Source organism: Protomyctophum bolini, assembly GCF_963924005.1.
Source record: "Protomyctophum bolini genome assembly, chromosome: 12".
In the NCBI taxonomy this organism is placed as follows: Eukaryota; Metazoa; Chordata; class Actinopteri; order Myctophiformes; family Myctophidae; genus Protomyctophum; species Protomyctophum bolini.
In genome coordinates this window covers 45,640,807-45,654,365 of record NC_137873.1, presented here as the reverse complement: position 1 = coordinate 45,654,365, position 13,559 = coordinate 45,640,807, and the positions used below count along the sequence as shown (strand labels likewise).

Below are 13,559 nucleotides of genomic sequence, written 5' to 3'. Positions count from 1 at the left end.
ACGACTGACATAGAAACATAGCTTTTTCAGAAAACTGTCAGGTTGTAGAAGACATTTTTAGAATCTGATCTCAGGTCAGAATGGGTCAAATTAAACTCTCTCCAATGCATGCACATCCTGCATATCATTCTATACTCATTCAAAGTGAACTGTGACTGGGGAGAGTATGCAGTGCATGCTTTGGAGAGAGTTTAATTTGACCCATTCTGACCTGAGATCAGATTCTAAAAAATGTCTTCTACAACCTGACGGTTTTCTGAAAAAGCTATATGTTTCTATGTCAGTGGTTCTCACAGGGTTAAACCCTATGTTTCTATGTCAGTCGTTCTTCGATTTTTCAAAAATAGCAGACCTACAACCAGTATATTATTACATACTATAATATACTGAGTACATTTCTGTCAAACAGCAGGTGAGTCGACTTCCCTCTCATTTTGGGTTAAAAGGATGTTTCCAGCTGTTTTGGGAGAGAGGGTAAAGTTTTACCTTCCAGGCAAGTTTGGTCAAGATCTGAGTCTCCACGTCTACAGCATAGAGTTATTATACACTCTATGGTCTATACAGTCACACCGAACCTTAACCCATTTAGATCTGAGTCTCCACGTCTACAGCAGAGAGTATATAACTCTATGGTCTACAGTCACACCCAACCTTAACCCATTCAGGCCTGACGCCGAAATTAATTTTTTTTTTCTTAAAAACCTCATGTTTCTATATCAGTGGTTCTCAATATTTCATGTCAAGGACCCCCAAAAATATATGAAATTGGCCGCCGACCCCCATCTTAAAATGTGTTGTTTCAGGGACCACCTCCCAGAAGAAAAGATTTGAGTCAAAAACGTCCGCTCTGAAAGAGTATATATTCAATGCTTTGCACCTCACCACACTTTGGCACTCGGTGGCTAAATTATAACATAATGGCTAAATTATAACATAATGTTTCAAACACCAAAATGGGTTACCGCCCAAAATGGGTTAACCCTATGAGTTCATTTGGTTCTTTTTGACATGAATTCACTGCCAGGTTTCTATTTTCTTCATAGTCAGTGTGTCAACATTACATGTGATAAAAACACCATGTTTTATTTTCTTCATAGTCAGTGTGTCAACATTACATGTGATAAAAACACCATGTTTTATTTTCTTCATAGTCAGTGTGTCAACATTACATGTGATAAAATCACTGCTAGAGCCGTAAAAGGTTTCTCTCATGGGGGTCCCTGGCATATCTTTTCAAATGGGGGTCCACAGGACCCTCCAGGGACCCCCCTGACCCTCCTGGGTCTCCATGGGGACCAGGGACCCTCCTGGGTCTCCATGGGGACCCTCCTCCAGGGCACAGAATGTGGTGCAAATCTTTGAATATAATATTCATTCTCACTTTTCTTTTTTTTTAATCAAATCTTTAGGATCTTGCCAGCAAGGTGCTTCCCATAGACAGCCCCTTCATCCAATCAGAACCATCCTGTGCCGGTGGGAGGGGAGGGGGGGGGGGGGGGGGTGAGGTTTACGAGGAACCAGATTCAGTTTGAAGTTTTTAGTCTTTTATGGTTTTAACGATCACTTCCTGTTAGTTCATCCTAACGAGACTGATGTTGTTCCACGTTGTCACATGCCCCCCCCCCCCCTCACACCCCCCCCCCCCCACTCACACTTTGAGAAAACATTTTGACAATAACGTTGATTCTGCAAAAATTTCACTTCGTAGCCTAAAGTATCTTGAGAGCAATACTTTAGTACTGTTACTCTATGCTGCAGAGTGATCCTCCAGTATAACGGTATTTCTACTTTAACTGTAGTAAATCACACTTCCATCAGAGTAAATGTACTTTATACTGTAGTAAATCACACTTCCATCAAAGTAAATGTAGCAGGAGGTGGAGAGAGAGAGAGAGAGAGAGAGAGAAAGAGAGAGAGAGAGAGAGAGAGAGAGAGAGAGAGACGGCCAATGAACGCAGAGCAGTTTAGTGCAGTTGGACCTACTTACTTACTTCTAGTTTTCTGTGTGTTCAGTTAGTTCAGCTCCTCACGTTGTGGACTAGGCAGAACAGAACAGAACAGAACAGAACAGAGGTGAGTGTTTTCTTTCTTGACGTTAATAAGGCCTATTTATTCATACTCCAGTTTTAGCGTTACTGCAGTCAGCTATAGGCTACTGTACGTTATGGAGGTGATGTGAGAACAGGTGTGTTTTATTGAGCAGTTAGAGCTACTTATGAACTGATCTCTGTGTTCGAGAGAGTTAAACTGTGGACGTGGAGTCAGAACTTATGAACTGACGTCGTCTGTGTTTGGCTCAGCTACGCTGTGAGACAGAATGAGACAGAATGAGACAGAACAGGTCTACAACAGAGCAGATAAAAAATGTGAGTGTTTAGTGAGCAGTTATTGAGTGTTTAGTGAGCAGTTATTGAGTGTTTAGTGAGCAGTTACAGCTTGGTTGTGGATGTGATGTGAGGTGGGGTGGGTGAAAACGTTCTCTGCTTTGTGTTACATACTCTAACTCTATACAGATGAATTATGTTACATTGTATTACTTTAATGTAACATACTCTATCATACAGATGAATTATGTTACATTGTATTACTTTAATGTCATTGCAGTTTCCAAGGAGGATATGATGATGTCACTGGTTCTCCTGATGAGGGCGCTGTGGTGCCTTCTGTTCCTACCAGGTGTGTAGAATGACCTTTCACCCTGAACCTTGACCTTTCACCCTGAACCTTGACCTTTCACCCTGAACCAACATGACCCTAAAGTCCATAACAGTGGGTTTCATACCAGTGGTCCTTTGAGGGTGTTCCAGGTGGTCCCCGTCAACCCATGCACCAAATGGACCCTTATTATTATATTAGATCTTTAACTCTCTTGACCCATACGGGTCCATTTGGTTTCATTTTACGCTTCTTAAGAGCACCTGGGGGGACAGGGCCTTCTATGTCTCTGCCCCCAACCTGGGGGGACACCTGGGGGGACAGGGCCTTCTATGTCTCTGCCCCCAACCTGGGGGGACAGGGCCTTCTATGTCTCTGCCCCCAACCTGGGGGGACACCTGGGGGGACAGGGCCTTCTATGTCTCTGCCCCCAACCTGGGGGGACACCTGGGGGGACAGGGCCTTCTATGTCTCTGCCCCCAACCTGGGGGGACACCTGGGGGGACAGGGCCTTCTATGTTTCATCTGGGGGGACAGACAGGGCCTTCTATGTTTCACCTGGGGGGACAGACAGGGCCTTCTATGTTTCACCTGGGGGGACAGACAGGGCCTTCTATGTTTCATCTGGGGGGACAGACAGGGCCTTCTATGTTTCACCTGGGGGGACAGACAGGGCCTTCTATGTTTCACCTGGGGGGACAGACAGGGCCTTCTATGTTTCATCTGGGGGGACAGGGCCTTCTATGTTTCACCTGGGGGGACAGACAGGGCCTTCTATGTTTCACCTGGGGGGACAGACAGGGCCTTCTATGTTTCATCTTGGGGGACAGACAGGGCCTTCTATGTTTCATCTTGGGGGACAGACAGGGCCTTCTATGTTTCATCTGGGGGGACAGGGCCTTCTATGTTTCATCTTGGGGGACAGACAGGGCCTTCTATGTTTCATCTGGGGGGACAGGGCCTTCTATGTTTCATCTTGGGGGACAGGGCCTTCTATGTTTCATCTTGGGGGACAGACAGGGCCTTCTATGTTTCATCTTGGGGGACAGACAGGGCCTTCTATGTTTCATCTTGGGGGACAGACAGGGCCTTCTATGTTTCATCTGGGGGGACAGACAGGGCCTTCTATGTTTCATCTGGGGGGACAGACAGGGCCTTCTATGTTTCATCTGGGGGGACAGACAGGGCCTTCTATGTTTCATCTGGGGGGACAGACAGGGCCTTCTATGTTTCACCTGGGGGGACAGACAGGGCCTTCTATGTTTCACCTGGGGGGACAGACAGGGCCTTCTATGTTTCATCTGGGGGGACAGACAGGGCCTTCTATGTTTCATCTGGGGGGACAGACAGGGCCTTCTATGTTTCACCTGGGGGGACAGACAGGGCCTTCTATGTTTCACCTGGGGGGACAGACAGGGCCTTCTATGTTTCATCTGGGGGGACAGACAGGGCCTTCTATGTTTCATCTGGGGGGACAGACAGGGCCTTCTATGTTTCACCTGGGGGGACAGACAGGGCCTTCTATGTTTCATCTGGGGGGACAGACAGGGCCTTCTATGTTTCACCTGGGGGGACAGGGCCTTCTATGTTTCATCTGGGGGGACAGACAGGGCCTTCTATGTTTCACCTGGGGGGACAGACAGGGCCTTCTATGTTTCATCTGGGGGGACAGACAGGGCCTTCTATGTTTCACCTGGGGGGACAGGGCCTTCTATGTTTCATCTGGGGGGACAGACAGGGCCTTCTATGTTTCATCTGGGGGGACAGACAGGGCCTTCTATGTCTCGGCCCCCAAACTCTGGAATGAACTCCCCAACCATGCAGAGCTGCTCCCTTTCTCCTCTCTTTCAAAACCTCACTCAAAACCCACCTCTTCAAAATAGCTTTCCCCAGTTGACGTCTCGTTTATCCTTTTATCTTTTTAAGAATGTAGAATATCTCTCAAATGGTGGTTTCGTGACTCAGACGCAGGATAAAAATAATGGACCCCCCGGTGTCAAAAAGAACCACCAGTCCAGAACATTGATGAGCAGATACTACTGTATACATACAGATATATACAGTAGTACTACTGTATACTACTGTATGTAAACATCTTTTCCCCTACGCAGTCAGACTGCTAAACCATCCATCACTAAATGAGCATCGACTGTCCCCTCATATTATGCATCATGATAACTTATTGGGTTTTTTTTTTTTTATATCTTTTCTTTTCGCAGATGAAACTGAACTGTAATAACAGATAAACTGTTGTAAAACACGCACGCACGCACACACACACACACACACACACACACACACACACACACACACACACACACACACACACACACACACACACACAGACACACACACACACACACACACACACACACACACACACACACACTTGTAAATTGTTCTTCTCTTCTTTCTGGCTGTAGATTTGCTAGAAGGAACGTCTCTGGTGAAGATAAAGAATGCCCAAGGTACAGTAGCGTTAAATTACATTGTTTTATTAATACATTATATAGTTAAGTTACATTGTTTTATTAATACATTCATACAGTAGAGTTCCATTGTTTTAAAGGTAAGTTAAATTGATTTGATCAGTGATAAGATAAAGGTTAGTAAAACAATACAGTTGATAGACATACAGTATCCTAGGTTAGGGCTGAAGCCGAAGCTTATAATATAGCCCACCTTATCACAGAATAAATACACAGTTAATGTATGAACAAAAAATACACAGTTAATGTATGAACAAAGCAAATGAGCTTCAAATATTGTTTCCTTTGTTTGTTTCATGTTGTTCTCAAACAGGAAACCTGAGGATAGACTCGACTCACGCCAATAACTTCCTGTCTCACTCTCGGCCCAGGAGGAGTGAACCCACGGTACCGACGCCGTGGTACCGAGCCCAGCCCGACTTCCAGAGTTACTACCGCTTCTACAACAGTATCGGACACACCGAGGGGGTATGTTCCTTTAAATACTACTATTATTATTATTATTATTATTATTATTATTATTATTATTATTATTATTATTATTATTATTATTATTATTATTATTACTGTTATTGTTATTATGTCATGTCATGTCATGTCATGTCATGTCATGTCATGTCATGTCATGTCATGCTATGTTATCTTATGTTATGTGTGATTTTCCAGCTGTACGAGATCGATAAGATCCGGATGCTGTACCAACAGATGCGCAGCCTAGAGGTGGAACACGGGGCCGACGCCTCCATCTACCAGAACGCCCTGGGGGCCCCCCCCACCACCCCCCCCGCCCCCCCCCCACCACCACCCAGCCCCCCCCTCCTCCCCCCACCACCACGCAGCCCCCTCCTCCCCCCCCCACCACCACCGTGGACCCGCTGGCCGACGCCGACATCATCTTCCTGTGCAACCCCAAAGACAAGCGCTGTCGGCCCAGCATCGTCTACCTGCCAGCAGGGGGCGTCCCGGTGCTGTGTGACCCGCGCTACGACCCGGCCTGCAGGTCAGTGTGACCCGTTTATATACCTACCACCCGGCCTGCAGGTCAGTGTGACCCATTTATATATCTACAGGTCAGTGTGACCCATTTATATATCTACAGGTCAGTGTGACCCCTTTATATATCTACAGGTCAGTGTGACCCATTTATATATCTACAGGTCAGTGTGACCCCTTTATATATCTACAGGTCAGTGTGACCCATTTATATATCTACCACCCGGCCTGCAGGTCAGTGTGACCCATTTATATATCTACCACCCGGCCTGCAGGTCAGTGTGACCCATTTATATATCTACCACCCGGCCTGCAGGTCAGTGTGACCCATTTATATATCTACCACCCGGCATGCAGGTCAGTGTGACCCCTTTATATATCTACAGGTCAGTGTGACCCATTTATATATCTACCACCCGGCATGCAGGTCAGTGTGACCCCTTTATATATCTACAGGTCAGTGTGACCCATTTATATATCTACCACCCGGCCTGCAGGTCAGTGTGACCCCTTTATATATCTACCACCCGGCCTGCAGGTCAGTGTGACCCCTTTATATATCTACGACCTGGCCTGCAGGTCAGTGTGACCCCTTTATATATCTACCACCCGGCCTGCAGGTCAGTGTGACCCCTTTATATACCTACCACCCGGCCTGCAGGTCAGTGTGACCCATTTATATATCTACAGGTCAGTGTGACCCATTTATATACATACCGGGTATAAGCCCAAAGCTTATCGATACCGGGTACTGGATAAGCCCAAAGCTTATCGATACCGGGTACTGGATAAGCCCAAAGCTTATCGATACCGGGTACTGGATGAGCCCAAAGCTTATCGATACCGGGTACTGGATAAGCCCAAAGCTTATCGATACCGGGTACTGGATAAGCCCAAAGCTTATCGATACCGGGTACTGGATAAGCCCAAAGCTTATCGATACCGGGTACTGGATAAGCCCAAAGCTTATCGATACCGGGTACTGGATAAGCCCAAAGCTTATCGATACCGGGTACTGGATAAGCCCAAAGCTTATCGATACCGGGTACTGGATAAGCCCAAAGCTTATCGATACCGGGTACTGGATAAACTTGTTTTTGGGTCTTTCCGGGTATGCATGGGTTTAAACGTCTCTTTAACCTTTAACCTTTAACCTCTACCCTGCAGACCCCCGACGGAGGAGGAGCTACTCGCCGAGGCCGCCACCCAGGCTCCTCCCCCTCCTCCCCCCCCTGCTCCAGTAAAGGTGGAGCCAGCCCCGACAGCCCCTCCCCCTCCTCCTCCCCCCCCAGAGGTCAAAGGCATGGAGTACGACTGCGACCCCTACTGGGACCCCGACTGCCTCATCGACCACCCCCCCCGCCTGGGCGTCGCCCAGGAGACCACGCTGGAGGCGGAGCCAGCATAGGCCATGTGGTGGGAGGAGTTTTAGAACGCCACAGTAGAAACAATTATACAATTAGACATGATGGGTTACTATCTCATCATCCCATCCAGTTGAGCCTCATTTCACACTGTAAGGTCATTACACACTGGCCAATTAGCGACGCGATGCCAATAAGCCATCTGAAAATGCGAAATATTGCATGTTGCAGTTCGCCTGCGAATCTCTGCAAAATACGACACCAGAGCGAACAAATAAAGAGCGAAAACGGTCGCATTTTCGCACATTCGCCACTGATGTGGAAGCTTGCATGGACTTCAATTGTTTGTTTTTTTTAAATGCGAATTATTCGCACGAATATATCGCGTCGCCAATTCGCCAGTGTGTAATGACCTTGAGTGACCGACAGCTGTCAATCTGACAGCTGCCATCATACCATGTTTAATTATACCACTGTATTTGTGTAACTATCCCATCTAGAATAGGACCATTTCCTTAGGTAGGTGCCCAGTAGGTGCCACCTATACCTCGCTCCCTCCTTCCACAACCAAGAAAGGACATCATTATTAGTATGACCACCTGTTACTGACGGTCTGTTCTATTAAAATAAAGTAAATGTGGAACGGGGACGATGCCGTCTGTGTTGCTGTAACTGACTGAGAACATGTGAATAAAGAAAGATGCCTGAAGCGTTGAGCTGGAGTCCTGTGTCTCTGATACTTCATCCTGAAGCGTTGAGCCGGAGTCCTGTGTCTCTGATACTTCATCCTGAAGCGTTGAGCCGGAGTCCTGTGTCTCTGATACTTCATCCTGAAGCGTTGAGCCGGAGTCCTGTGTCTCTGATACTTCATCCTGAAGCGTTGAGCCGGAGTCCTGTGTCTCTGATACTTCATCCTGAAGCGTTGAGCCGGAGTCCTGTGTCTCTGATACTTCATCCTGAAGCGTTGAGCCGGAGTCCTGTGTCTCTGATACTTCATCCTGAAGCGTTGAGCCGGAGTCCTGTGTCTCTGATACTTCATCCTGAAGCGTTGAGCCGGAGTCCTGTGTCTCTGATACTTCACCCTGAAGCGTTGAGCCGGAGTCCTGTGTCTCTGATACTTCATCCTGAAGCGTTGAGCCGGAGTCCTGTGTCTCTGATACTTCATCCTGAAGCGTTGAGCCGGAGTCCTGTGTCTCTGATACTTCATCCTGAAGCGTTGAGCCGGAGTCCTGTGTCTCTGATACTTCATCCTGAAGCGTTGAGCCGGAGTCCTGTGTCTCTGATACTTCATCCTGAAGCGTTGAGCCGGAGTCCTGTGTCTCTGATACTTCATCCTGAAGCGTTGAGCCGGAGTCCTGTGTCTCTGATACTTCATCCTGAAGCGTTGAGCCGGAGTCCTGTGTCTCTGATACTTCATCCTGAAGCGTTGAGCCGGAGTCCTGTGTCTCTGATACTTCATCCTGAAGCGTTGAGCCGGAGTCCTGTGTCTCTGATACTTCATCCTGAAGCGTTGAGCCGGAGTCCTGTGTCTCTGATACTTCATCCTGAAGCGTTGAGCCGGAGTCCTGTGTCTCTGATACTTCATCCTGAAGCGTTGAGCCGGAGTCCTGTGTCTCTGATACTTCATCCTGAAGCGTTGAGCCGGAGTCCTGTGACTGAAGCCAATAGAAGTCTATGTAGAAGAGCCTTAATTGTTTCTAAAGTTCAGTTGCTTATTTTGGCCTTGTTTCATAATGTCAAAAACATCCTCCATGAAGGACCCCCAGATTAATGTATCTGTCCATGAAGGACCCCCAGATTAATGTATCTGTCCATGAAGGACCCCCAGCTTAATGTATCTGTCCATGAAGGACCCCCAGATTAATGTATCTGTCCATGAAGGACCCCCAGATTAATGTATCTGTCCATGAAGGACCCCCAGATGAATGTATCTGTCCATGAAGGACCCCCAGATTAATGTATCTGTCCATGAAGGACCCCCAGATTAATGTATCTGTCCATGAAGGACCCCCAGATTAATGTATCTGTCCATGAAGGACCCCCAGATTAATGTATCTGTCCATGAAGGACCCCCAGCTTAATGTAAAATTTAAATGTTAAAAAAGATATTCCACATTTGTCACTTTTTTCTCCAATATTTGTTTTGTTGATAAAAGCCGATCTACAAGCTCACAACGCGTCGCATGGCGATGCGTTGTGAGCTTGTAGATCGGCTATTTTCAACAGCCTATAGTTTTGGGCTATAGTTTTCATAGCCCATGACTGCCCTGATGATTATCATGACAGTCATGACGTAACTGCACCCTGTTTTTGGCGCTCGCTGCATTTACAAGATTTCCGTATATATAAACATTCAGATTTCAAATATAAAGTACTCACAATTTGTCCCACGGGTGTTAGTTAGTTGCTGCACCAGCGATTAGCACGGCTGCATCCCGCGTTGTTTAATAAAAAGCATTTTTATCCGAGCGCCCCGGCTACTTTTTTCAAACGGGGTTCGTTTGGGAAATCCACAGTTGCACACCGGGAGCGCACTCGCCTATTAGTCTGTATTGGCAGTGCGGTCAGCGTACCTATATCGAACACACCGAGTGCCACCCTCCTCCCGACCGATAGGGGCGCGTAGTTAAAAGCCAATGGGAAAATAACAGCTCGGATAAAAATGCTATTTATTAAACAACGCGGGATGCAGAAATTCTAATCGCTGGAGCAGCCACTAACTAACACCCGTGGGACAAATTGTGAGTACTTTATATTTGAAATGCGAATGTTTATATATTTTAATTCTTTGTAAATGTAGCGTGACTCTCGTATGAATACGAGAGTCATGAATCATGGCTATAGTTTTCACAGACCTAGTTTGCTTGTTTCTCTCTGACGAAACCTGGCAACAACGACAACACCGCTCCTGTCAGAAGCTCCAGCATCATCAGCAGCGTCCATTTGGTTTCCGTCCGTTAAAATAAACCCTTTTAATGTTTACATTTTAATCCAATCTGCACATTATTATCACCTGGCGAACTGCGTCATTAAGACAGGTAATTCATTATGATGTAGTAATTTACAGTGTAACAGTTTACCGGTGTTAGGTTGCATTGTGTTCTAACGGTAACGGCTACATTGTAACGGTATTATAGCTTCACAGCCGTTAGGTTGCATTGTGTTCTAACTTCTAACGGTTACATTGTAACGGCCGTTAGGTTGCATATTGTGTTCTAACCTCAGAGTAGATGATCTAACGGTCCGTTGTTGTTATTAGCTTCTAGGCGGCTAACGGTCTGAGCTAGCAGCAGGGCACAGAGCTGATCTACAAGCTGCGTCCGTCCTTCATAACTCTAGGGTCCACGGCTTGTAGATCTGTTCCCTTTCTGTCCGCAGGCTGTCTGTCGTTAGACATGGTGGTCATGACGTCATGGAACACAGACATAAAGACAGCTTTGTTGTTGTTCTTCACATGACACTGAATCAGTTGTTATTTAATAATAATAATAATAATAATAATAATAATAATAGCTTCTAAATACCAGAAGAGCTTTACATAGGAACACTAGGAACAGACTTTAATAAGAAAAGAACAAAGCAAAACATAACAGATACAACAATGTGCAGGGTTTAAAAAGATAAAAGGATAAATGAGACATCAGCTGGGGAAAGCTATTCTGAAGAGGAGAGGAGAGAGGGAGCAGCTCTGAGATGGTTATGGAGAAACATAGACTATACTATACATGTCAAAAGGCTGGTTATTGTTATATGTCAAAAGGCTACCCTGTAAAACAGTATTAGTATTATTATTATTATTATTATTATTATTAAATACATGTCAAAAGGCTACCCTGTAAAACAGTATTCATATTATTATTATTATTATTAAATACATGTCAAAAGGCTACCCTGTAAAACAGTATTAGTATAATTATGTCAAAATACAGTAGCCTACACGGCTACAAGTGTATATTGAAAATTAAAATGCATAACATTATTATCACAGTTATTGTTTATGCAGAAAAATGACTGCATGACAAGCAGCTCATACTGTACATACTGTACATACACACTGTTCATACTGTAATAAACCTAGTTGCTCATACTGTAATAAACCTAGTTGTTCATACTGTACTGTAGTTCATACTGTAATAAACCTAGTTGCTCAGGTATGAGAAATGTAAAGAGCCCTACATAATATTTCCACTGTGTGAGCCCTTTTCGGCGCGCTACGAGCTTGTAGGTCTGCTATTTTTTGAAAAATCGAAGAACGACTGACATTTTTAGAATCTGATCTCAGGTCAGAATGGGCTCATCAGACCCAGTGTGTGTCCAGTGGAAACCTCGTATGAATCTGATCTCAGGTCAGAATGGGTTAAGCAATGTGCATACCCTCTATTGATCTATGATCCATTATGTAATATCCGTGCACTGCATTAAACTGAATAACACATTTTGAGCAGATTCTAAAAATGTCTGTTTGAAAATGACAGTTTTCTGAAAAAGCTTATGTTTCTATATATGTCAGTCGTTCTTCGATTTTTCAAAAATAGCAGACCTAGAAGCTCGTAGCGTGCCACTCGGTGGCACGCTACGAGCTTGTAGATCTGCTGAGACAGAGCCTGTCTGTCTGTCTCTCAGCCTGTCTGTCTCACAGCATCATGTCAGATAAGAGCTTGTCTGTCTCTCTGCCTGTCTGTCTCACAGCACCATGTCAGATAAGAGCCTGTCTGTCTCTCTGCCTGTCTGTCTCACAGCATCATGTCAGATAAGAGCCTGTCTGTCTCTATGCCTGTCTGTCTGCAGCACCATGTCAGATAATAAGAGTGAGCTGAAGGCGGAGCTAGAGCGGAAGAAGCAACGCATCGCTCAGATCAGAGAGGAGAAGAAGAGAAAAGAGGAAGACAAGAAGAAGAAAGATGTGAGTATGCTGCCCCCTAGTGGCCCTACAGGCTATAACAACCTGCCTATTACCACGCTGCCCCCTAGTGGCCCTACAGGCTATAACAACCTGACTTTTCTCAGTTGTTTCTAAGTAGAATCTAATTCTTGGTACATTTTTGTATTGCGCATAGTTAATGAACCAGGGTGTAATCAGCTGGGTGGAGCTGAACCAGAGTGTTTGTGTTTGCGTTGCCAGGGAGACGCTAAGCGAGGAGGGGAGGGGCTAGGAGGAGGGGGAGGAGCCTCAGACGACTCTGACCTGGACAGGAAGAGACGAGAGACGGAGGCTCTGCTGCAGAGCGTCGGAATCACCCCCGACATCCAGCACGGTAGGGGTTAAAACCACGCACACACACCATGCACGCACGCACACCATGCACGCACGCACACACACACCATGCACGCACGCACACACACACACACACACACACACACACACACACACACACCATGCACGCACACACACACACCATGCACGCACGCACACACACACACACCATGCACGCACACACACACACCATGCACGCACACACACACACCATGCACGCACGCACACACACACACACCATGCACGCACACACACACCATGCACGCACCCACGCACACACACCATGCACACACGCATGCATGCATGCACACCACGCACACCACGCACACACACACACACATGCACGCACGCACACACACCACGCACGCACACACACACACACCATGCACGCACGCACACACACACACACACCATGCACGCACGCACACACACACACCATGCACGCACGCACACACACCATGCACGCATGCATGCATGCACACCACGCACACCACGCACACACACACACACACACACACACACACACACACACACACGCACACACACACACCACGCACGCACGCACACACACACACCACGCACATAATTATAAATTAATACCATGTGATCAATATGCATAATTATAAATTAATACCATGTGATCAATATGCATGATTATAAATTAATACCATGTGATCAATATGCATGATTATAAATTAATACCATGTGATCAATATGCATAATTAGAAATTAATACCATGTGATCAATATGCATGATTATAAATTAATACCATGTGATCAATATGCATAATTATAAATTAATAC

The 13,559-nt window shown here is 46.0% G+C and overlaps 2 protein-coding genes across 6 annotated transcripts in view; both read left to right on the top strand.

Moving 5' to 3' along the window:
- Positions 1 to 544: 544 nt before the first annotated feature.
- Positions 545 to 13,559, top strand: part of LOC308325835 (coatomer subunit beta') — an 82,118-nt gene continuing 69,103 nt past the window's right edge. Inside the window, exon 1 of the mRNA XM_080778542.1 lies at positions 545 to 558. The gene's annotated coding sequence lies outside the window, so the exon portion shown is untranslated. The remainder of the gene's footprint in view (positions 559 to 13,559) is intronic.
- The window catches only part of LOC308325836 (dynein, cytoplasmic 1, intermediate chain 2a-like), a 25,274-nt gene continuing 22,125 nt past the window's right edge, over positions 10,411 to 13,559 (top strand). For all 5 annotated transcript variants that reach the window (XM_080778547.1, XM_080778545.1, XM_080778546.1 and 2 more), the window contains exons 1-3: positions 10,411 to 10,539; positions 12,290 to 12,404; positions 12,624 to 12,756. In XM_080778547.1, coding sequence (XP_080634673.1) covers positions 12,294 to 12,404; positions 12,624 to 12,756 — 244 coding nt within the window. In that variant the 5' untranslated portion in view covers positions 10,411 to 10,539; positions 12,290 to 12,293. The remainder of the gene's footprint in view (positions 10,540 to 12,289; positions 12,405 to 12,623; positions 12,757 to 13,559) is intronic.